Source organism: Olea europaea, unplaced genomic scaffold (assembly GCF_002742605.1).
Source record: "Olea europaea var. sylvestris unplaced genomic scaffold, O_europaea_v1 scaffold1831, whole genome shotgun sequence".
Classification (NCBI taxonomy): Eukaryota; Viridiplantae; Streptophyta; class Magnoliopsida; order Lamiales; family Oleaceae; genus Olea; species Olea europaea.
The window spans coordinates 107,671-134,570 of NW_019236075.1; the positions used below are offsets into that span (position 1 = coordinate 107,671).

The 26,900-nt window shown below is 31.6% G+C and overlaps 2 protein-coding genes across 2 annotated transcripts in view; both read left to right on the forward strand.

Annotated features, from left to right (window-relative positions):
- LOC111378535 (glutamate receptor 3.3-like) overlaps nt 1-26,900 on the forward strand; it is a 41,443-nt gene that overhangs the window by 2,688 nt on the left and 11,855 nt on the right. The window contains exon 2 of the mRNA XM_023001756.1: nt 2-442. Coding sequence (XP_022857524.1) covers nt 2-442 — 441 coding nt within the window. The remainder of the gene's footprint in view (nt 1; nt 443-26,900) is intronic.
- LOC111378545 (glutamate receptor 3.3-like) lies at nt 850-3,119 on the forward strand. Its single transcript, XM_023001762.1, has 3 exons — nt 850-1,725; nt 1,829-2,235; nt 2,414-3,119. The coding sequence occupies exons 1-3, from the start codon at nt 1,650-1,652 to the stop codon at nt 2,795-2,797; spliced, it is 867 nt and encodes a 288-aa protein (XP_022857530.1). The 5' UTR covers nt 850-1,649; the 3' UTR covers nt 2,798-3,119.

Here is a 26,900-nt window from a genome sequence, read left to right on the forward strand (position 1 = left end):
TCCTGATAGATGTATCATCTCTCCTGCATATGATATCATAAACATCGTTGGAACTGGTTTCCATCAAATTGGTTACTGGTCAAATTATTCTGGACTTTCAACTGTGCCTCCTGAGACTCTATATTCAAGGCCCCCTAATCGTTCAAGTGCAAACCAACGACTATATGATGTTATTTGGCCAGGAAACACAGTAAGAAATCCTCGTGGATGGGTTTTTCCAAATAATGGGAGGCAATTGAGAATTGGTGTACCCAATCGGTTTAGTTACAAAGAATTTGTATCCCAAGTGCCAAACACTAATATATTCAAAGGATTCTGCATAGACGTATTTATTGCTGCTATAAACATTCTGCCATACGCTGTTCCATTTCAATTCATTCCGTATGGAGATGGCCATGAAAATCCGAACTACACCGAGATTGTGAATTTAATTACAACAGGAGTAAGTATGTTATTTAAATATGATTAGGGTTATAGTTATTTTGAGTTGCACACATGTATGGATGAAGTCTGCTAGTGCTTGGTTATATTGTTAGCTAATCATTATGTTTACTTGTCACAGTTCTTTAATGGGGTTGTTGGTGACATTGCCATCGTGACAGATCGGAAAAGAAATGTAGAATTTACACAGCCATATGCTGCATCTGGACTTGTTATATTAGTCCCAGTTAGGGAGTTGAATACAGGTGCTTGGGCTTTCTTAAGACCGTTTTCTCCTGCACTATGGGGTGTTACTGCTGCTTTATTTCTTTTTGTTGGAATAGTTGTATGGGTTTTGGAGCACCGAATTAATGATGAGTTCCGCGGTCCACCAAAGGAGCAACTGATAACCGTTCTATGGTGAGTTCAATCATACAAGATTTGATAGGGAATACGTATGTTTATTAAACTACCATCCAAAATAGCAACTGATAACTGTCAAATTTATCGATCTATTTTCCAAGTTAAAATTCTCTTGTACTGGAACTAATAAATTTTAATAACCAGCTTAATTCTGCATCCATGTTAATATCCCTAATACCCAATTGGTAGAACTTCCTTTCAGTTACTCTTGAAGTTATGAACTTCAAGAATGGAGTAAAAGACATCTAGCACCATTCTTCGAGTCCACTGTCAAAGACCATCAGAACTCATGTCTCCTATTGTTCTTCAGTTACCTTTCTCCTGATATTAATTATTAGTTTTTGGAGAGTCTACTACTTAGAGAAAAACCTTAATTATGTCAAGTTCTTTTGATGGACTAAAGTACTTAATAAAACATGGACTAAAGTACTTAATAAAACTGCATGGATCTATGCCAACTCTCTTCCTTGGCAGGGGATGCTTTTTCCTGGATGGATAAAAGGTTACTTCTGAATAATTGATTAATTACCTTGATGTAAAAACGTCAAAAGTAGCTGATTTTATCACAACATGTCAAAATTTACGAATTCTTGTAGCATATCTGGTTAGATAATGACCTTTAAATTTTTTTAGTTGTCTGAGCATGCTGTTCTATTGCCATATTGGTGTCTGAGCCTCTGAGAAAAGGTATGCAGTGTTTTGATAATAGAAAGATGCATGGTCAATTACCAGTATTTCAACTTTTTGTGGGGTCTGATGGTATAATTTGGGTTTGTCATTCTTAACCAAAAGAACAGAAAACAGTTATGAAGAACCGGTTTCTCACACCCTTTTGCCTGCTTCTCCTGCAGGTTCAGCCTCTCAACCTTTTTTTTTCACACAGTAAGTGAAAACTGTGTCGATGAATCTTTCTTGTAATATTTTTCCACTACAATTGGTTCCTCATTGATCGATATAACCTTCTGATGCTTTTCTTTTTTTGCAGAAGAGAAACCAATGAGTACTCTTGGGCGTATAGTGCTGATAATATGGCTTTTTGTTGTCTTAATAATTAACTCAAGTTACACTGCTGGTTTGACCTCTATCCTCACAGTTGAACAGCTCTATTCTCCTATCAAAGGAATCGAAAGTTTAAAAGATGGTGATGATCCTATTGGATACCAAGTGGGTTCTTTTGCAGAACATTATCTGACCAATGAAATTGGTATTCCTAAATCCAGGCTTAAAGCCCTTGGATCCCCAGAAGAGTACGCCACTGCACTTCTAAAGGGTCCGAAAAAAGGAGGTGTTACTGCAGTTGTCGATGAACGTCCATATGTAGAGCTTTTCTTGTCAAGCCATTGCAAGTTCAGGATTGTTGGTCAGGCATTCCCCAAAAGTGGCTGGGGATTTGTGAGTAACATCTATTGTTCTGCTTGCGCTTGCGCATTTGTGCACTTTGACGAAGATAATGTTTGTTTATTTCGTTGTCTTCTATTTGTTTCCCAGTGCCCTGTGAAACCTGCTTATGATTGGACTAAATCCAGTTTCAAAAATTCCTCGATGGCTAATTTCTTGCATCTTTATGTAGGCATTTCCACGGGACTCCCCCTTGACCATTGACTTATCAACAGCAATTTTAACGCTATCAGAAAATGGAGATCTCCAGAGAATTCATGACAAGTGGGTTACGAAAAACTTGTGCACTACAGATGATACCGAGATTGAATCAAACCGTCTTCACCTGAGAAGCTTCTGGGTCCTATTTCTTATATGTGGGATAGTTTGTTTTCTTGCTTTCGTTATATACTTGTGGCAGATTATTCACAAGTATCGGGCAGCTGTCGCTGTTGAATCTGCTTCTAATGGACAGGTTAGCTCACATTCTAGACGCCTTCAAACTTTAATATCATTAATTGATGAGAAGAAGGATCAATCTAGAAGGGACCGAAAAAGAAGGAAGCTCGACAGATGACCATGTGCTGCTAAGTAAGAAGAATGAACTGCCCAGAAACTCTGAAAGGAGACTATCAGAAAATTCTTCTGAGAACAACATAATAAACTAGAGGAAGTGAAATCTGTTCACTGGTTAATATACTTCTATCTGTAAAATTCAATGTAATGTACTCATGTTTGTATCTTATGTGATGTTAGTAATTATGTGTAAATAGGGAAAGTAAATTGTAGAGTGTAGACAGTCTTCATCAAAATGTATATATGCTATATATGCATTTAGAAATTCGTTTTCTTGAATGAACTATGTTCATGTATGGCAACACATTTATTTTTTTCTTCTAGTCTTTCTTTCAAGAATTACGGGCACGAGCACTGGGGGTTAAATGCAAATAACAAGCTGCCTGGGTAATGGGCATTAGCATGCTTTCTTTAACAGGTACTCTCCTTGTATGTTTTGCACAGGCGACTCTCCACTTCTCCCCTTTCCCTCTGTCATAACCATCAGCTCATGCATATTGACAGCTATGATCAGAATCCCATTCTTGGAGGCCATTGTGTATTTGAGTCAAAATCTTGATATTTAACGAAAAAGATGATGAAGAAAGTAAAGTCTGTTAAAAAATAATGCATGATTAAATTTACGGTTGCATCACAATTTATAGATTTGTTCAGAATCCCATTCTTGGAGGCCATTGTGTATTTGAGTCAAAATCTTGATATTTAACGAAAAAGATGATGAAGAAAGTAAAATCTGTTAAAAAACAATGCATGATTAAATTTACGGTTGCATCACAATTTATAGATTTGTTCAGAATCCCATTCTTGGAGGCCATTGTGTATTTGAGTCAAAATCTTGATATTTAACGAAAAAGATGATGAAAAAAGTAAAGCCTGTTAAAAAACAATTCATGATTAAATTTATGGTTGCATCACAATTTATAGATTTGCAACAACAAATGATGTGATGAAATTTGATTCGATCAAAATCTCATCAACCAAATATATATTAAAAGAACACTTATAGATCAACTTATATTAAAAAAAAAAAACACTTCGATAAGAATAAAGCAGGATTAAAGGGGGAAATAAAAAAAATAGTTGAGAAAAGTTGTTCGCCCATTGAAGCAGTAGGTGAGCTGGATTCAGAATGTCATGAGACAGTTCGGTTCATGCCTGGCGTGGGCGTTAGAGCATTGGAAGGACCTTTTCCTAGTAGAAGAGGATCGGAAATATTTTTGCATATACGCCCAAATCGATCAATAATATCATAATCCGTTAAATTAGCTCTCCCTATCATGCTAGGATAGGAAATCCTATATTTTATATATCCATATGATTGCGTCATATGACTTTCTTTTTGATACCTCATCAATCTGTAAAAGATAATGTAAATGATGATATACGACAAGTGTTTTCCATGTCATTTAATGAGTTTCAAACTGGGGTCTTGATCATTATTGTTATGCTCATGATTTTTATCAGTACATTATCGTTATTATGTATATATAGGGGAAGTATAATGTACATCGTAGATAGCCATGTATGGCAAGACATATTTTTTTTCTTTCTTCCACCCTTTCTTTTAAGAATTACGGGCATCAGCATTGGTGATTGAACATAAATAACAGATACTCTCTTCATATCTTGCATGGGCGACTCACATTCTTTGGGCGTGAAAATCTCGATTTGTTTGCATTGCCAATAGCACTCTATCATGCAATGTGCATTTTTATTTCTGTCCTCTCATTGTGCCATAGCCATCAAAGCACACAAAATGACAGCAATAATCAGAATCCCACTGTTGGAGACTAAAGATGATGAAGAAGGTTTATGTTTAAGAATTGATTTGATTCTAATGCAGTGATGATGTAAAAAGGCTATGGATCTTCTCAACTATTTAAGGATAAGCCTGTTCATAAATGATGCACAATTTATGCCCATGTCTTCAAGTTTAACGTTTGATTCTAATGCAGTGATGATATAAAAAGTCAATGATCTTCTCAACTATTTAAGGATAAGCCTGTTCATAAACAATGCACAATTTATGTCCATGTCTTCAAGTTTAACATTTGGAAAGAAAAATTAAAATAAATAAATAAATTTTGCAAATGTGAAATAACCTCAATAATTTTTTATTTTTTATTTTTGAAGTTCTATTGATGTTAATGTATCATTTTGTTATGGTAAATGCATTTACAAAATGAATATAATTCTTTTCTTGATAATGAATGACACTGATACCATCATCTTGTTAATTAATTAATAAACTTCAAACTCGGTCATTATAATCATTATCGTTATGCTCCTCTATATATAATTAATAGAAGATACATAAGACATTTTTATTTTACATTTTGCTATAGGAAGTGATATTGTGTAACTAGCAATCGTTTCACTAAACATGATTCTTATATACAGAAAATATGATCAAATCAATATTTATGGCTTTTTTGACCTATCAATATGTAAATAAACCAAATAGTAAGTCGATTAAATAATTGGAAGACGATGAACAAATAATTAATATAGCAGTTACTGTGAGGAAAACCAGTCTGATATATCAGGAAAATGAAGACATTCATTCACTTTGTTATTGTATAAAGTCATATCAAAACTCCGGAAAATCTACTAGGAACCGGAACTTGACCGCTTTCTCTCACAAAGACATATAAAATGAAAAGATTACGCATTAAAATGTGATAAAGTTTTGTGATGACTGTTAAACCCACGAAGGCAGGAACCCATTTTGAGCATCCACTGATACTTTCCTTGTGTGTCTTCTTGCGCAGGCAACTCTGCACCCGCTCTCACAATCCCAGTGCGTAAAAATGTCGATTTGCATGCATTCGGAATAGCACTCTATCATGCAATGTGCATTCGTATTTCTCTCCGCCCCTTCTGCCATTGCCATCAGCAAAAATGCGAACATAATGAAGGCGATCATCAGAATCCTATTATTGGCAGCCATTGTGTGCTTTTGCCAAAAATCTTGATTATTAACAGCAAAGATGATGAAGAAAGTATGTTTGTAAGAATGGATTCTAATACACTGATGTAAAAGGCCAAATCTTTTCATCTATTTATAGATGATGAAAGGGTGTCTGTTGCCGTTTTCGTGTCTTTTCAGTTTTCAGTTTCAGAAAGAACACGCCTGTTCATAAACGACAGTTAAATTTATGACCATGATCTGGTTTATTAATCGACTTGAAGATTTTTGTAGTAAATAATCTTTTAGAAGTCATTATTAATCAGTGAAATTAATAGTATTTGTGACAACATAAACCTTCGTACTTTCTCTCTCTCATTATATTATCTTCCGTTGACATGGATATTTTACATTTTTTCAGTTGAAAGGCAAACTCATAGCGCATCAAGCACTTGTTTCTCGGATCTTAAGATGGAGAGGGAAAAAAATGTATAGATAGTAAACCAGAGAAAAAAGAGGGTGAAAGCAAGAACACGCCTTTACCGCGAGAAGAGGTAGCGAATCGATGGCGCCCCCGAGGAGTTTCTGGTCATCTTTGTGGCCGGCTACGTTGGAGGAGCTAACGTGCACCTTGTCATCCCTCTCGATAACATTAGCATCTTTGTCGGCCATTTGAATCGGAGCTTGCCTCCCCTTCACATTGCAAGGCGACGGTTATCCCTAACCTAACGAAAAAATAAGGAAAACGATACCTACCGGCTTATTCTACTCTTTTCCCATAGGCCGAAAACCCAAATTCTCCAAAACCCAAAAGAAGGAATAGTGATTCGGAGGACTAAATTTTCTTGTTTTGTATCACCAAATTACGTGATATCCTATTCCGCTGTCGTTTGAGGGAATTCCGCTGTTTAGGATCTTGAAATTCCGTTTTTAATCTGTTAAGAAGATTTGTATCGCACTGGATTGCAGAAACCCATGTGAATTTCTTTATTCAGATTGGAATTTCTAGGGGAAAGTCTGCTTTTCAAGATGAGGGCGATGTAAGGGTTTTTCACTTTTCCTTATTTTCATGGATTGTTCGGGTTATTTCGAAAATTTGAACTGGTATACGTGTTTCTGAAGAGAAAGTTCTAATAATGTTCATTGGAACCACAGAGCAGTAGCTCTTTCTTTGGGTTCTCTTAAATTTTTTCCTTTTATTTTGTTAATAGGCATAGATCTAATTTATTTGGATTTACGAATAGACAACATATATTTTTCTTTAACAAGCTGCTCCCTTTCTACCTATTGAAAGGAGGGGGATGTTTTACTTCCTGCCAGAAGTCAACATACGGCCTGATGATGATACAAATTGAGTTATTTTCATATACTGTAGTGTAAAGGTGCCTTTACTGATGTTAAATTGACAATTTGAAATCATTCTTGTTGATTAATATTCCTATTTTAATTGAAAATCTCTCTTGATAGTTATCAAATTTATTCTCCTCATGTGACATTCCTATCTCTTGATGAAAGATGCGAATATGATAAATGCATTAAACAAGCTAGAACATCTTTAAACAACCATGTGAATCATAGAGGTATATATCTCTATCCTCTATCGAACCTTACAATATTTATTATTTTGTACTAATGATCGTATTGTCTCTTTCGATAACAACAAAATCCCAAAACAATTTAACTAGTGGCCAGCTAATTGAAAAGTATGAAAAACGATAATAAACATCCAAACATTCAAACAAATTTAACGTCAATTTAATTATTCAAATTAAAAACTTCATAACAAAGGTTCATAATATCCTAGCAATAATGAAATTAGCCACGTATGATGTTGAAATTAAACAAATAAAACTTGAACGACATCACTGAGTAATTGACGAAGCTTAATTAATTTCCAAATTGACGTTGCCATGGTCACGTCTTTGTCGTCTTCGTGTTTGCCTTATCTTCCGTCCAAATTTGTTTGTGTAATTCTCCCTTTTCCTCTCTCAGAAGCTGCCCTTTTTTTGTGTTTTCACATAACTAATTCAGTCTCCTTTTCCAATTCTCACAGCACGCGTCTGTCTTCCAAATTTTGTACAGGCAGCAACCTTTTTTTCTTTACTCCAACTACCGCCGTTTTTGTTTCTTAATGTATATATTTCCAGCAGGCAGCTCGTTTTCCCCCTTCTTTAAATTGTCTGCTCCTTCCTTACTGTTTGTGTGTATGTTAATGTTATCACCTCTTGGCTGCCTCCAATGTGTGTATATAAATATATAAACCAGCCTCTTTTTCAATTTTCCCCAGCTGCCCTTTTTTTTTCTTCTCTCAAGCAGCCGCAAATTTTCCTTTTTTTATTTTATTTTTCGGGTTTACGTAATTGTGTATACACTAGTCTATTGCACAGGCAGGATTATTTTGAACATGATATTAGCGTTTTGAATGTTGATACGAATTTACTGTTTGAAGAAGAAGTGAATCAATTGGTTATAAAAATATAATTTGAGGTAAGCTATCTGTAATATTAATTGGAAAGATTCCATATAGTAATTACAAAAAAGAACTTAAAAAATTGAAATAGAAAAAAACAATTTTTATAAAGAATTATAAATTGTCAAAATAAGCCTTAGATTTATATTTTATTGGAATTTAGGAAATTTGAATTCAGATTTTCAATTTTGTAATAGATTTCATTAAAATTTATATTTTTTCAATACTTGCTTGGATTTCTAAAACATCTTTCTTGAAGTAGTCACATAAAGTAATGATAAATTAAATTCTCTTTTTGGAAGGAGAGTTCTCCTATCACGAAGAAGAACTCTCCTTTCAAGAAGAGAAAACTCTCCTTTTTAGAAGAGAGTTTTCTCCTTTTTAGAAACGAGACTCTCTGCTGACGAAGAGATTCATTTTCGTCCACGGAGAGTATTATTTTTAATGCATAATTTTAATTTAAATGTATTATGTTAATAATGTAATTTTTGTTTTTGCATTTAAAATTCATTTTAATTTTTTTCTCTTTACAATAAAATTTATCTTCTTCAGTTTTAATGAAATAATATGAATATTGTTTGTCTGATTTTTATAATTTTAATTTATTTAATTACGTAATATTTTTATGAGTTTGTTTTGCTCACATTATAAATTCTTTTTTTCTTTTTAGTTGTTTTTTCTTTACGATAAAATTTATTTCTCTAAATTTTAGTTCAATAAAAAAAATATTTATATGTTCTTTGTTTAATATTTGTAAATTTAATTTTTTTAATTTCTCTGTTTAATTAAATAATATTTATATATTGTTTAAGAAAGTAATTTGTTAAATTTTGAATTACTAAATTTTACTTTTCATTGTATTTATTTGAATTAAAAATTTAAACTCTATCATAATTTTTAAATTTTTTAAATATTTTTTATCTCTTGTTTGTTGCATCATAAATTTTTATTATTTCTACTTAATTTAAAAATTGTATTATTTAGAACAGAAAGATAATGAAGAAACTGAAATTTGTACAACAATTTATTAAAGTCAAAAGCAGATATGTATTGCCATTCGGTAGTATTATAACCGTAGTCTTTACCCAAAGGTATACAATTAGGGCCGTTAATGTAGAGATAGAAATAGGCTGATCATGTTACCTTCTTTAAAAATTATAAAATAAAACACTGCTGCCTATTGTCACAAAAGTAATGTAGATGTTGTTCACTCATGCTTTTCTTTGGAAGTGATCACAGTGGTTTGATCATCAGTTGTATAGCCCGTGTGAGTCTTTTTTTTTGGGTCTTGATTCTGCTTCAGTAGGTACATTTGATGGTTGGAAGAGAGACCTTTTTGCATATGGTGGAGTAATTTCTTCAGAAACTGTGTAATTTTCATCGGGTTGGCCATCAACTTTGTTCTTGCCTTTTGCATGTTTATTGTCAGAACTTTCTTTCATTTTAGTTGGCATGCTCGGATCATTTGGGATAGTTGAAGAATTCATTTGAGTTGGCATGGAGGAGTTGAATACAAATATGATTTCGAAACGGTATTCAAGTGGATCATAGCACTTTTCTGTCATTTTTAGGTAAAACAGCATTTTTCGTATCACTTTCCAATTTCATGACACCATTGAATTCTGTATTTCGCTCCTGTGTAGACGAAATATATTTTTCAATACAGCGACATATTTGTTGTGAAGAAAGAAAGTATTATTAAAGGATGCCGGACGTGATGTTTTACCTTGTGAAGATGGTCCATTATGGCATTGGCATCACTTTCCAATAACACCTCTACTGCATCTCTTATGATGGTTATATCTAATGAACCAGATTTGTCTTCAAGTTGAATGAAAGCATTTACCCTAAAAACATTTTTTTTCCAGCTATAATTTATGTACCTTGTTCATGAAGTAATTATTAGTAAAATTTGAACTTATGTGTAATGGAAGAAGTTACCTTGGGATAGCTTTTGCGTGTTCATATTTACAAAAGCGACATTTATGAATTTCTCCAAAGTTTGCGTTGAACGTCCTCTTGTAATTGCTGCAAGACATATACCAAAATTTTTTGTTTCTTGATGCTATTTTCCAATTTGCTCTCATCCAGTAGAATTTTTTCTGTTAAAACATATGTCTCCTGTAATTAGATAGGGAGATAGTACGAAGGAAAATGTATGTTGTTGCTATATTGTGCGTTATGAAATATTGAGAGAATGTTTTCCTAAGTATAAAATTATCGTTAGGTAGACTCCTAGTAAATCCTCAATTGGTGTCAATTCATTCTTAGTTGGAGGAGAAAGTTTTGGTGGGCTGACAGCAATAAAAGACTTATTTTCTGTCATCTTGTCAAGTGTTTCTTTGTTAGCTTCAACCCTGCAATAAATAATGACAAATTTAGATTTAAAATACTTCTCTTTTTTTGTTTTTGTTTTTGTTTTTGTTGTTTTTTTTTTGTACAAGAAGCTGTAAAAGCAAAATGTGTGTTGGGTATGTTGTAGTACCATTCTTTGTATTCTACAATGGCCAGAGTTGAACGTCAATGAAAAAATTGCTGTTTACTTTGGTTGAAAGTGTGATGCCTGCAGAAAAGAAATTAGGAATTATTTATATGACTTTTTTCCTTAAAAAAAAATCATAATAGCATTATAGATGAAGTTGTATTTGTAAAATGTATTTAGTGTTGAAAGAAAAAACCTTAAGATTTGTAGCCCATATGATGGGTCTATTTGCAAGGTTTTTAATTATTGTAGTACATTCCCGTTCGACAAAGTTGTCCCATAAATTTAGTATCACAATTTTGAACTATTTGTCTATCAAGATAACATCTTGTAGATAGGCTTTTGTACCAAAGTTAATTTGAATAAGTCGTTTATGTCGAACAGCTATAGCGAGACCCATCACACCTACGAGAAGGTCACGTAAAGTGTTTTTTTTATGTATTTTTGCATGTAATAAATTTGAAATGATTAGTTTAAGTTGAATATGTTAGAAATCCTACTTATGTCTGTATTCTTGACCATATGCCTCTCTAGTTGATCAAATGGAGTGAGTTCATATTTTGAGAATAGGAGATTCAAGTTATCCTCATTTAATTCCTCAACCTTCGTTCTACCTGTTATATTCCAAATTTTTTGATCCGGAGAACTCCGAAATTCACTTTTGAAATCTTTAACGGTTGCGTTTGAGACAACGTATGTTTTTCCAAGTTGGAACTCATCCTTTAGTGTAGTGATATTGGCATCGTACATTGTTCCTGTCACTCTATTCCCATGATGAACATTAGAAAAGTATGAAGATATTTACGAAACACATAGGTATAGTGATAGGCAGAAAATTATTGGAACGAAAAATATATATACCTCTAAATCCATGAGAGCAATATTTTGGTAATGGCTATTGGAATTTCAAGCAGTCTTTGGGGATTGTTTTCCTGCCACGATAACTTTTGCTGACCAATTAGTCTCTGAAGCTGAAATTTGTGGTATGAATTTATGAGGTGCAGCCATTTTATTACTCGTAGATAAATATAGCTATAAATGTAAGATAGTAGTTAATATGGAGGGAGAAGAAGAAGGTTGTGTGAATACAAGTTAGAATGTGTTACACTATGAAAGCTGTAAATGGTAATGATAATCTCTTTGTTTTCGTAGATGTGAAGTTGAAGCATTGTGTTAGCCTATTTATAGAATTTCAAACTAAGACGTAATGGTTTAATAAATATTTTAATTTTGGGGACGTGATATTGGAAGGATGAGGTGAAAGTATTAATGTGTACATGTTGTCATCAATTATGTAACTGAAGACCGAATGGTAGAACTGTTGGGTTTCCAAAAGCAAGATATAATACAAAATGTGTACGATATATGTGGCAATTTGAGAACAGAAATCTACGAGAACTGTTGTAAAATTTTGTTTCGCAAGTGTACGACCCGTAACAAATAATAGTGGACCTAAGAGTCCGATTTGTCGATCCCACAAGGACTATTTTCTAGCACTTAATTCAATCTTTCTTTAACTACTATTTGACTAACACAAATCAAAGGTTGTAAAATCTGGGTTTTAATCTAAATTCTAGAAAATAAATGAATGTTCACACGATTGGTTGGAGAATCAAATAATGAATGAATGTTAGGGTAGAATAACTTCACCAATTGATCACCTTTACATCTCAAATTAAAACTCAATTCTAATGTAGCGCTCGGTCGAATTCTCCTATTGTATTCAATTTACCCCTCTTGAGTTTTCATTGAGCCTATTCAACTAATTAAATTTCATATCTCTATGCAAATTCAACTTAGTTAAATGAGTTCTATATTTTAGGAATTCAATTATGACCGCAATAAATGGTAGATGTATCTCTACTCGTTATACCAATTTATTGGATTTTACTACATGGTCTAAATCCTAAACTCATATCTCTATTTGTAAAGAATTCACAAAAATCATCAAATTATTGATCTAATAATTTAATGCATTCAACTCATAGCAAAATCAACACATGGAAGAATTAAAAACTGAAATTCTTAATAAGAAAATGTAAAAGATCCCAATTGGTTACATTATTCCCCCTAACAATGAATTTAGCTACTCATAATACAAGAAGAAAAGTAGGAATTTGTCTTAGAATACATCACCGAGTTTGTAATAAAGATGTAGAAGAAAAAGTAGAATTCTTGCACCAAGATCTCATTCCTCTTCCAATGAATGCTTCTAATCTTCAAATCTTGGTGTTAATCTTCTTTAATTTCTCTTTTGAATCTCCCTTTTCGTTGACTTCTCTCCAATATGTCAAAGAACCCTTCAAAAGTATGAGGAAGATGTATTTGTAGGTGCCCCTCCGTTTTATGTAGAAGTAGGGTTTTTATGGATTTAAAAATGGCCCAAAAAAATGCGCCCTAGATTTTCAATCGTAACGCGTAGGCGCTACAAGACAGCGCCTAAGCCCTAACTACAGCGCCTAGGCGCTATGTCTTCAGCACCTAGGCACTGATGGTAGTGCCTGGGCGCTGCCTCTCTGGTTCAAATTTCATCCTTTTTCAGTTTTGTAGCGCCTAAGCGCTATGAATGCAGCACCTAAGCGCCGTCTTTCTGCCCCATTCCATGTTTTTGGTCTCTTCATTCACTTTAATACTTCTTTTCACATCGCTTCTCCTAATCTTCAAAACAACACTAACAAACACATTAAAAACGTTCTATACTCACAAGATCTATCATTTAATCAAGCTAAAATTGTGCGAAAATCATGAGTGAAATAACTCATCAAGAACCAGAGACAGCTCTTCGAACAACATCGAAAATGGCAAGAAGATTACCTGCAATCTAGCTTGCGTTCCTACATGGACACTTCATTGTCAAGTTTCTTTAACATACAATTGGGGAAAGACAAACAATTATTCCAACAACAACAAAAATGGCTAGAAGATCATTACCAGACCATGCACTCTTATGTGGATACCAGTCTAGATTCCATACGATATTATGTTCATGAACAAAATAAGAATACGCTGCAAAAGTTTTCTGACTGGCAATCAAATATGGAAGCCATTATAAGTTGTATGCAACAAGACATTCCTATTGGAAGAGATCCAATTCCTGATGATCAACCAAAGGATACTTCAACGTCTCAACAGGTTGAAAGTGTTGAAACACTGCAAAGAGAGAGGAAAAAGAAGAGAAAACAGATACAAACTTCGTTGTCTACAAGAAATCGTTTAGTAAATTAAATAAAAAAAAAGATTACACTTTAAAAAATGACTTACAAGTAAAAGAAGCACATGAAGTAATTTAAAATTAATTACAAAAACTTATAATTGTAAAAGCTACTTATAGTTAAAAAAAATATTAATCTCACCTTCTCTTACAATTGCAAAAGCTACTTATACGTAAAAAAAATTAACTTAAAAACTTGTTAAGTATAAATATTTAGATATATTTAGTTGCTTAAATTAAATATTAATAAAAAAATGACTTTATCTAGAATGTAAAAAGTTAGTAAAAAAAATTACTATCTAAAATGTAAAAAGTTAGTAAAAAAAATTACAAGAAGTTATTTAAAAGTATTAATAAGAATACTTATAATTGTAAAAGCTACTTATGGATAAAAAATTATTAATTTCAATATTATTAAGTAAAAATTTAACTATATTTCCCATTTACTTTAAAAGAGAGGATCCAACATTTACTGTTCAACCTGAGGCAGCGGTTTCACACTTAACTTGTTTTGTATTGTAGCTGAACTTATTATGCGCTATTCATCACAAAAAAAAAAGTTCTTCTGGAAATAATAATGAAATATGGCAGCATTATTGCTGTCTTTATTGACTTTATAGAACCATTTTACTGTAGTTTCACTTAAAAAATATCCTTTCACTTCGTTAGATGATGTAGCTTCCAGAAATGAAATTAATGAGACCATTTTATTGCCTCCATTGTTGACTTACACAAGTGATTTACTGTAGCCGTCCCTTCCAAAAAAAATCTTCTCGTGCATCATGAGAGAGTGAGACAAAAATTATGGCAGCGAATTGTAGGAATTTTTTATCATGCCAATTACTATTCGTTCAGGAAGTATTTTATTATTGCCCATTTGACCCTTATATGCATACCGATGAGCCATTCACTCCTAACCGGATACAATAATTTTTTCCTTGGATAATTGATTTTGTGTTTTATATCACATATCATTTTTATTATAAAAATTGTCGCGAAAAAATAATAAAGATTAATAAATAATTGATTTTTTTAAAGAAGAAAGACGAGTTATACGTATTTTTTAAAACACACGTTTGATGTATGTTTAACTATTTTTGATATCCATTTAGATCATTCAATGCGTCTATGACATAGTTCTCGAAATGAGTTTCGAGAGAATATAGAAGATTTATGTATTCGACTACGGTACAATCGTCGATGAATTTATAAAGTTAGCATGTTATCGAAATTCTTAATTTTTTAAATAATGTCTCTTTTGACATTAAAAAAAATTTAAAAGTTTATTAGAAAATTTTCTAAATGACGTCAAAAATTATTGTCACGAAAAAATAATAAATATTAATAAAATAATTGATTTTTTTAAGAAAAAAGACAAGTTATACACATTTTTTAACACACACGTTTGATATACGTTTAACTATTTTCAATATTCATTTAGATCATTCGATATGTTTATGATATAGTTCTTGAAATGAGTTTCAAGAAAATATAGAAGATTTATGGTAGATTTTTATAAATAAATAAAATCGCGCATCACGGAGCATTTGGAGTTACTCCGTTAGGCAACCTTTTTTTTCTTTTTTTAAATAGATGATGTTCAGTGTCAAATTTTTTTTCTCCATGAATTTTGCATTTATTATATTCTTATTAGTGTATGAATTTTAGTTTTTTGGAAAGTTTTTGAAGCAATATCTAGAAATATTTTCATGATATAAGAAAATAATTGTAAATTATTTTTACAATTGTATAACAATATTGTGTCATCTAGAAAAAATATACTTGTATATTTCATACTTGAATAAGAAATATACAAGATTATACAAATTTTTTGCTTGTATTCTTTGATAGTGTTAATATGATTGAGTTGAATGTGAATATTATATTTCTAAATTTAGTGTAATTTATTATTGAAAAATTGAAGATTGAGCACCATATTCATATGTATTTATATTTTGTGCTTCATATATATTTAATATTTATTTTATACTTATGTTGAAAAAATAAAAATTTGAATTTTTTTTTGAAATTCGGTTTGATAAGTGAATGTACGGTATTCTGCATTCTCAATATTTGTAAGTGCAAAAATCGATATATAAAAATACAGTAAGCTATAATTACGGTAGGCAACATATACGATAAGTTGCAAATATGGTAGGTAGCATATACAGTAAGGTGAAAATAAAGTAAGTTACGGTAAGTTGCAAATATGGTAGGCAGCATATATGGTAAGGTGAAAATACGGTAAGTTGTTTGCAAATACGGTAGGCTGCAAATACGGTAGGCAACATATACGGTAAGGTGCAAATATGATAAGTTGTTTACAAATACGGTAGGTCGCAAATACGGTAAGCTACAAATACGATATCCAGTATATACGGTAAGCTGCATATATGAATTTATAATTTGTTATAAATGTATAAAATTTATTTAATATTGAATTTCTTAAATATTAAATATTGTAATTCAATATTGTTTCCTTTTTTACAATTGTATTTTCGAAAATTAAAAAAAGAAAGTGGTTATGAACTGCTAATTTTTAAATGTATTTTTTTGTTGGAGATAAAATTGTTTTTTTATGTTATTTGTAAAAAAAAATTATTATGTATTTTTATTTTTTACATTTTGTGAAGAATATTTTTTATGGTGATTTCACAATAATAGAATGGAGATAAGGGTGTATATTTTTATCAGGAATTTCACAAGAGACTATCCTATCAACTTGTTCAGTGGAAGAAATTTTATGACCACAATTAAAAATCAACAATAGATGTGCGTGAGGGAGACCTCTTTTTTGAAGTTCAATCACATATATATGAGCAATAATAGGACCAAAAATATCGTTTTAATACAAATCATTTTTAAGTTCTTCTAACTTTGCTCTAAATACACGTACAATCAAATTTGGTCGATTTTGAAACTCATCATTGTGTTTTAATTCTTGCTTAATTTCTGGCTAATTTGGATTACATGTTATAGTTAGGAATAAATCTGGTTTTCCATAATGTTGGACAAGAGCCATAGCATTTAAGTACCTCCTTAGCATATCTCTAAGTCCACATGTAAAGGATTATGGTAAAACAACTTTTTTCCCAATTTTGTTCCCTCTAATTTCTCCTTTATGTACACTATCTACAATACCTTGATAAAGTTTAGCACGAATTTGTTTCTGATTATTACAAAAATAATCTAACCTGGATGTCTCTATCTTAACGTACATATCTACAACATATTGTTGGAAAAGTCACCAGTATGAAGCAATACAGACTTACCAGAAGTTCTAGTTTGTAACTTGTACAAATAGTACTCACGACATGATACTTGTGACCGTTTCTTCGTTTCCTTAAGCACTACACGAGGAAAAATGAAGCAAATTTTATATTTACTTCAAACATCACATCTATGGAGATATAAGAAAGACACAAGAAAGTACATGAACAAACCATTAGCCTCTTTTTCAATAATTTGAGCTACAAAATTTATTATATTAGGATTAGCAACATGGTCGACCAATTGCGCAAGCTGAGAAGATGTGTTTTCGTATCTGTGAATACCTTCATGCCAACCACATTCACCAAATGAGAAAAGCAAAGGTTATTACAAAGGATCATAACAACCATAATAATAATGAATCCTATGCGAATCACTAGAATGTCCATATATAGTAATATTACGAACATGAATATTTGTGTTTTCATCATCCTCAACCCATATGATAGCTACTTAAGACGCCGACAGAGTATTAAAAACTCTCTGATCGAGTCCTCGGTGATATCTTATTTGTATTTTATGCTCATGCAAATCGGTTATATTATTTAGAGACCTAAAGAATTTACTATACGGATTTACCTTCAAGATTTCAATTAGAAAAAGCAAAGTGGATTCTACCAGACTTTCGGAAGTTTTCATTCGATTTTGGAGTTCATTATCTGTATCGTAAAAATATAATTGTATATAAGAAGGCATATTATTATCCAGCATAAGTTGATTTACATAATGATATACTTGTTCCTGAACTCTAAATGTGTAAATACCTTGGTATCCTTTAAACAGTTCCTTATCGTACTTTACACCAAATGAAGTGAAAGCAAAGTGATTCTTATATCCACGCGCAAGTTTTTTAATTCCAAACATGCATGTTCTTTAGACGTAAATAGAGTGTACAATTCATCGGTGAATCATGCATAAAAAGTTTCACTTTCGATCAGAGCAACAAAAACTTTTAGTTGCTCTATACAATTTGCGAACGCCACAATGCTTACAATAAGTGCACGTCGGTAATACATATGCAGTAGTTGGTATACTAAACAAATTAGAACTTTCATGTAATTCAGAATCAAAAACATTAATCGTCTCTTCATTCGAAGTAAAAGCCTCAGAATGAGAATGTATTATATATTCATGCCCATAATCAACACCAGAACTATTATTTTTAGATAACATTGGATCATTTATCCTCTTACGACGATCAATACTTATAGTTTGAATTCGATTCCTCCTATCCACCCGCCTTTGATTTTGTTGTTGGTGAATGAAAGCATTATACGATTTATTTGTGCTATGAGATAAAGTTTCAAGATCAAAATAACCAGGCTCGTCATTTGTAGATTTTTGCAGAGAATCCATCAGAAGAATAAATTTACCACTGATTTTGAATAATACGAAAAATTATTAATTCAATTAGAAACTAACAAATAATAATTGCATTTAAAATACTGTAAAATAAGTGTGGTAAATAAGAAAAAGTTTTGCGACAAAGCAAACTTCCAACAACAACATAAACTTCATAGCCATATCTAATAAAAAATAGACAACTCCAATTAGATTTTCACGTATATATAGAGATAAGAATATACCTCACATCTAGGTAGAGTAAGATGAGCCAAGCTACATTTTCATTTATACACAGAAATAAAACCTACATACCTTAAATAAATTCAAAAGAAACCCAAAAACGAAAACACAAACAAAGTAAATAAAAAAAAAATTGCAAGAACTTACCCAAAGTTAATCGTCACAATTTCTTCCCTATGGTTAAGATACGGACTGCACGACTTTTTTTCCCCACTAAAAGAAACAAAAATTTAGAGAGTTTTTTTTTTTCCATAGATGAAAGTTGAATTTTGGAATTGAAGGAGAGAGGATGAGTGAATTCAAAGAGTGATAGACAGTAGATTATTTATATTTTCTTAATAATATAATATAATAAAAAAAAATACCAAACCACTTTGATCAAATCCATTTCAAACTAGTTGAATGTGAAAACACATGTAATAAAAACGAACAATCTAACTCTGCACACAAAAGAGCACTTCAATTTATTTTTAAAATTTAAAAAGTAATAACTCTCTTATAATTGTAAAAAGCTACTCTATATATCTATCTATAAATTAAAAAAAGGTATTAACTTAAAATTTTTTAAGTACAAATATTTACATATATTTAGTTTTTTAAATTTTAAATATTAATAAAAAGGATACACCATCTAGAACGTAACAAGTTACTTATAAGTAAAAAACATTACTTCAAGTTATCTAAAATAATAAATAATTGCAAAAAGTACTTATATAGATAAAAAAAAATTAAATTCAACATTTTTAAATAAATATTTAGATATATTTAATATTTTTAAAATTAAATATTAAAAAAATATTAACATGAAATAATTTTTTTTTCAAAATGCCTCCGTGCATGGAGTGTTATATGAAATAATTTTTTTTTTTCAAAATGCCTCCGTGCATGGAGTGATAACACTCCATGCACGGAATATTAAAAAAATATTAACATGAAATAATTTTATTTCTTTTTTTTTTATTTCAAAACGACTCCGTGCAGGGAGTGAAAATATGAAGTGATTTTCACTCTCATGTGCATGGGAGTGATTTTCACTCCATGCACGTGTTTAATTGTAAAAATATTAATTATATCTAAATTTACTTAAAAGTGTTAAAGTTAATTTTTTTTTTATAAATAGCTTTTACAATTATAGGTTTTTTTTTAATTTTAAATAATTGGAAATGAGTTTTTTACTTATAAGTAACTTTTTAAATTCTCTATCGTCTAATCCTTTTATCAATATTGAAGAAAGGATAAGCAACTTTTAAAATAAGAAGGGATAAGTATAAATAAAAAAATAAAAAAGTATTAACTTAAATTTTTTTAAGTACGAATATGTACATATATCTAGTTTTTTAAATTTTCAATATTAATAAAAATAATACACCGGCTAGAATGTAGCAAGTTACTTATAAGTAAAAAAGTCACTCAAGTTATCTAAAATAATAAATAATTGTAAAAGGTACTTATATGGATAAAAAAAATTAACTTCAACATTTTTAAGTAAATATTTAGATATATTTAATATTTTTAAAATTAAATATTCAAAAAATATTAACTTGAAACAAAAAAAATTTTTTTTCAAAGCACCTCCGTGCATGGAGCTGCATAGAGATTTTCACTCCCATGCATGGAGATTATTTTTTAAAAATTTTATCCATAATAATATTTAATTGTAAAAATATTAAATATATCTAAATTTACCTAAAAGTGTTGAAGTTGATATTTTTTTCTATGAATAGCTTTTACTAGAGGTGGGCGCGGGTCGGTTAGGTTCGGTTCTTTTTAGAACCGAACCGGACCAAAATTTTCGGGTATCTAGTAAATGGAACCGTCGGATCCAAATATAATTATGGAACCGTTCGGGTTCGGTTCGGTTCCGTACTATAATTAATTTTTTTAATATTTATAACAACATTATATAAATACAACTAATGACACATTCAATGATTTTGGAATATCAGAGACTAGTAGATTACTTTGTTCAAATGATCACTACGGTCAAAGCTTTGATCGGAGGTCACAGCGTCGATCGGCGATTGCATATGTTTTGGAATGTCAGCGAGGCTGCGAGAGTGAGTACGAGAGTCAAGACAGCGTTATGCACTTTAGTGTAGGTGTTTAGGGTTATTTACTTGGTTGGATCTTGTTGGACTAAGAAAAGAAACAATAAAATGGGTAATTGAGCAAAAAATTAAAAATGAAACAAATTATTGGGCCAAAACTTTGGATTTAGAAATTGTTAATTTGTTTAGAAAAAATTAGAATTAAAATAATTTGATTTATTCAATATTAAAAAAATATAGAAAGATTCGGTTCTTGGTCTAGAATCGAGAACCGAATTGTACCCGTCGATTCTCAATTCAGATACCCGTTCGGTATTTAATTTGACAAGAATCGTGGGGTTTGGTTCGGTCTGATTCGGGTTCGGTTCGGTTCGGGAGATTTACCCAGCCCTAGCTTTTACAATTATAGGTTTTTCTATTATTTTTAAATAATTGGAAATGATTTTACAATTATAGGTTTGTTTAAATAATTTTCGTTTATTATAATTTAACAGCTACATAATAAATTATTTCTATTTATCTCTCCAACTTTTATTATACAATATAATAGTATTGCCTCTAATCAACTGAAAGCGAAGTAGTGTTATTCATAATAATATTTAATTTTAAAAATATTAAATATATCTAAAAAAAAAAGTTGAACCCCAACATTAAGGCACCTACCGCCCCGCTCCTAGAGCTTTGTGAGGGAGATAAATCGCGGAATATGCCCCAACAGGCCAGAGAACAAGAGCTGCATGTACACTGCGCCTACAAAGAGTCCGATTTCATGACTCAATAATCGAACCCCCACACTGTGGCTGCCAGCAAGACGTGATATAACCTCACTCCCATCTTTTGCACCACTGTGCTATGCCCCGGGAGGGAAATATTAAATATATCTAAATTTACTTTAAAGTGTTGAAATTGATATTTTTTTCCTATGAATAGCTTTTACAATTATAGTTTTGTTATAATAATTTTCGTTTATTATAATTTAATAGCTACATAATAAATTATTTCTATTTTTCTCTCCAACTTATTTTATTTTACAATATAATAGTACTGCCTCTAATCAACTGAAAGCGAAGTAGTATATGAAAATGGATAAATCATTAAAACGGCATGTCAAAATCTTGAGATGGCATGTGAAAATAGCACTGTAGTGTGATTGAATAGAATAATTTACTGTTACCAAACCAGTTTCAAACCAGCTTCGTGTGAAAATCTATATGACAAAAATGAACAATAAACCTCACATTCTCTCCTTTAAGGTAAGGAGGGATACACACACCAAAGAATCCAGCCCATTTTCTTTTCATTCATATTCTCGGTCCAATTGCAAAGGCTCAATTTGATTAATGCCCTTTTTAAAATATGCCACCAACTGTCCAAGTAAGCTAATTTAGCCCTTGATAAAATTTATTTTTGCACTCATATCCTTTTAATTCAATTTACGTCCTTCAACTTTTCGAAGTGTGGAATATTATCTCCAATTATTCATCTAATGGCCAATTTATCCTTCCAAATGTTTCAAAACGAGTTAAACACTAAAACAACGAAAAATAACCCAAATTAAATAGAAGTAATAATTTGACGACATAAACGTTTAGTAATGTGGCATAAATAATTGCACAATATGTACTTATCAGATTGAATGCAAATAAAAAACTGCTTAGGTAATAGGCATCAGCATGTCTTCCTTAACAGATACTCTCCTTGTATGTCTTGCACAGGCGACTCTCCACTTCTCTTTTCCTTCAGCCATAACCATCAGCGCATACTTAATGACAGCTATAATCAGAATCCCATTCTTGGAGGCCACCATTGTGTGTGTACTTGAGTGAAAATCTTGCAAAAGGACAAATCTTCTCAATTATTTAAAGATGATGAAAGGGTGCGTCTTGAAGCATCCGAGTCTGTTCATAAACGATGCATGATTAAATTTACAGCTGTGCGTCATATACATGGAAAGGGAAAAAAAACCAATGGAAATTATGCTTAAATCCCTAAACTGGAACATGTTCCGTCTTGAACCTATTAAGGGAAGGGAAGAGAATAAATTTAAGTACAAAGTGTATAACAAAATCTCTCACAAGAAATAAGTTTCTAGGATGTCAAGGTTATTTATCTCAAATGATACGAGCACGGGGAATATACCTCCTCCATCATATAGTATAATAGTAGCAAAAGATATAGAGGAAGACAATAAAAGAGAATTTATCAAATGACTAAGATCTTGCCATCTAATTTATGGATAACAATGCTTAACCATTGCAAAAAACGCAACAAATTTTCAGACATCAAAATAGCATGTTGTGCAACATTTAACAAATGCAAGAAAAAGGAACTTTTGATAATCATCAGAAAATGGAATGGAAGGGCCTATTTTTCTCCCATGCATTCACATTCCACTCAATTAATATGTTGCTCATTTGATGATGCATCAGATAACATGTAGATTAGATTTAACATCCTGCATAACTTCAAATATTTCTAATAACAAGATCGGTTCAATGAAAGAATACACATTAGATTCATGATATGTCACATTTTAAACAAAATTTAGTATGTCAAAACATTGTTAATTGAAATTAAGAGAGTTCCAAATTACCAACATTACACGAGGACTTGTGAGACAATTTCAAGAAATCTTTCGATTATTTTGGATGGAAACTTTTTCGGGTAGCAGTAGGGATGTAAATTGGGCTCGTCGGCTCAATCCAAAAAAAGCCTTAGCTGCCCCGGCTTGTGGGTCGGGCCGAGCCTCATTTTGGAACGTCGACTCTAGCCCGCCCAACCTGTTTTATGGGCCATTCGGCTCTAGCCGAAAAAAAGATGGCAGCAAATCAAAGTTGCCTTAGCCGACAGCTGCTGCCTGTTAGATTGAAATTGATTTGAATTTAAATGGTTTGATTTTTTTGGTTATAAATATGAGTTAAATTTCTCAGTTTCATATCAATTTTAACTTGCAGTATTTTGATTGTAACTGGTCCTAAATCGGGAAAAAAGAGAAGGGATGTAACTTTTATTTAATTTATAATTCTTAAAAATTGTACAAATTTAAGAATTGTCATGAAAAAAAAATCGCGAACCAGCTCGGCTTGATAAGGCCCAAGTGTAGATTTGCCAGGCAAAATTTCTGTTCCGCTCCGGCTTGCAAAAAAGCTCGGATCACTTTACTCGAGCTGAGCCCAAGCATCGAGTTTCGGCTCTACTCGTTGACAAGCCTAGTTACCAGGATTCAGAATCATACTTCTTTTCATACACGACCTAGAACGAACAATAAAAGAACTTTTGAAAAGTTATACCGTCGTAAATATTTTATATCAAAAGATAACCACAAAGCATAAAGGAAAGGGCATGATTTAATTATTATAAGTTCATGTATAGAAATTAAACTACAACAAAATTAATGCAGCGACCATTCCAAACATAAAAATTTAAAATTAAAAGCCAATAATCCACAGTGACCAAAACTAGACTAGATTGCCACTTCTAATTAGTTAGAGTACTAAGATATCCATATCAATAGCAGGAGGACCAAATCACTTCTTCTGCATAATTTTTGGATCACCAAATATAGAGGATCAAACTATCGATTCTGTATAATTGGCATGCTAAATTGTCTGTTCTTGTTAGTTGGAAGACGTAAGATCACTTCTGAATAGTTGGAGATTTAATAGGTTGATTACCATACTTCAGTTTCTGAATAGATTGAGGACTAATATGCTCTTACAAAATAGTTGGAGGACTATATTGCTTATTATTAGTATTTCGTGATGCTATTGCCCTTTGTTCATGTTGGAGGATCCATTTGCGACCACTAAATAGTTGCAGGATGAATTTTTTGTTTATAACTGGATGGAGGGTGAACTTAAATCAATCCAAACTGAAACTGGAACCAAAGCTAAACCAATACCCAACCCAATACTCAGTGTTTTATTGTGAACATAGAAAGAAAATAAATTCAGGCAATTGAATTGCCTAGAAATTAGTTGCATGAAAATTGTCTATTAAGAGGGTGTTTGATGGAAATTAAAATTAGATTTTTAGAATATTGTGATACAAGTTTTTGAAATGTGTGATTGAAAAGTTGTGAGACCCATGAAAGATGCGATTAATATTGATTGTTTGACTTTGATTTAGATTAAAATCAAATTTTTAATCCGTACCAAACAACCTGTAAATTTGTAATACCATTGATAGGAAGTCTACTTAAGCTCATAGATAATTTCTTTAATTTGTAAACCATCTGACGTAGTTTAAGATTAAAATATCTCACAAGTGCCATAATTATCCTAAAAGAGTTTTTCATAGAAACCAAAGAGAGTTTCTTTAAAGTTAATGCTTTCCTTCTAAGTAAAGTCATTTACAACAAAACAAGCCTTATATCTCAACACATCACCCCTCAAATTCCTCTTGATTTTAAATATCCCTTTACAACCAAAAAGTTCCACACCTTTAGGCAATGGGATGAGTTCCTAAACGTCATTGTCGCTCATGATCTTATCTCTTTATTAATGGTATCAGTCCACTCTTGAGAATTACTCATTTGCATTTTTTGATGAAAGTTAATTGATCAAATCTTCTTCCACCAAATCTAATGACATCCTTATTTTCTTAGAGAAAGAATATAAAGTTAGCTATATTGTCTCTCTCTTTTCTTTAGTGAATCTCCTTAATGGTATTTATTCTTGATGTTGTTGAGTTTGTCATTTTGAAACAATCTCTTGATTGTGTATAGGGGATGTTGTGATATTGTCTTGATCCAAAATTACTTCTTGAATAAGGTCTGGAGTAAGAATTTGTCCTAGTTTCGATCATTGGCAATTGTAACAGAAGAGATATATTCATATTCTTTCTCAAAGACAAAATCCTTAACCTTATAACCTTATCTCTTGGCACAAACTCTACATTCTCAAAGAATTGGACATTTCCCATTTTGAAAATCGACCTAGTTGTGGGATCTTAAAATTTGAAGCCCCTTGACCCTTCAAAGTAATCAATAAATTAGCAATTGATAATTCTAGAGTCCAGTTTATTTTTCGATTGCCTATAAAGCATTGACTTAACTACCCATATGTGCAAGTGTTTCAAAATAGACTTTTTGTCTATCCAAAGCTTGTAAAGGGTTTTAACAGTTACTTTACTTGAAACTTTATTGAGAATTTAAGTTGTAGTCTTTAGTTCTTCAGCTTAGAGAGATTTAGTGTACTATGGGATGATTCCACATTCCCGTAGGAATTTAGCAAAAGGCCATGTACGTTGTTCTCCTGATTCGTCATATCTTTCATAATATTCACCACTATGGTAAGATTTGACTTGTTTAATTGTTTTATTGAGTTAAATTACAACATCAGTTTAATAAGCATTGATGTGGTCTAGTGGTTGAGATTTCTTATGAATGAGATATAGGTAGTCATAGCAAGAATAATCCTCCATGAACATAATATGTGATTGTTGACCATTCTAAAAAGTTGAACGGAAGTGACCCAAAGATATCCGTATGAGTTAGTTCTAAAAGATTAGAAGTTCCATTGGCACCTAGTCTTCTTATATTTGTTTATTTTTCCTTAATGCAATTATCATAAACACTTAAGTCTAAAAAATCTAGCGGATCAAGAATTCATTCTGACACAATTTTTTCCTTTTTCCTTTAAGATATGTGACTTAATTGCTTGTTTCCATAACAAAGTGAAATTCTTATTGGTTACTTTATATTTACTACCATGTGAATTTACAAGTAAGGTTTCTTTATAAAAGGCCATCGAATTAAGCAAATATGGGTTATCGTAACCAGATAAAGAACTGGTACCCACAACATTTGAATTAAGAAAGAGACAAAGCTTATTATTTTCAAACGAACAAGATTAATCGAATTTGTCCAATATAGAAATAGAATCAAAGTACGTTTTAAAAGACTGCATTGCAAATATCTCTTTTAAATCCAAATAATAATCAGTCTTTAATAACCTAAAAGTCTATATAGCCTAATTTTAATTGATTTGCTATCGTTTGCACAGATGAATCTTTCGGCATCAATTGGCTATTGACTGTTCAGGCAACCCCACATAGACACGCTTATTTGAATAGTGACACCGAAATTTATCCACTAAGTGCGTCTAGGTACTGAAACCAAATTAACTTTT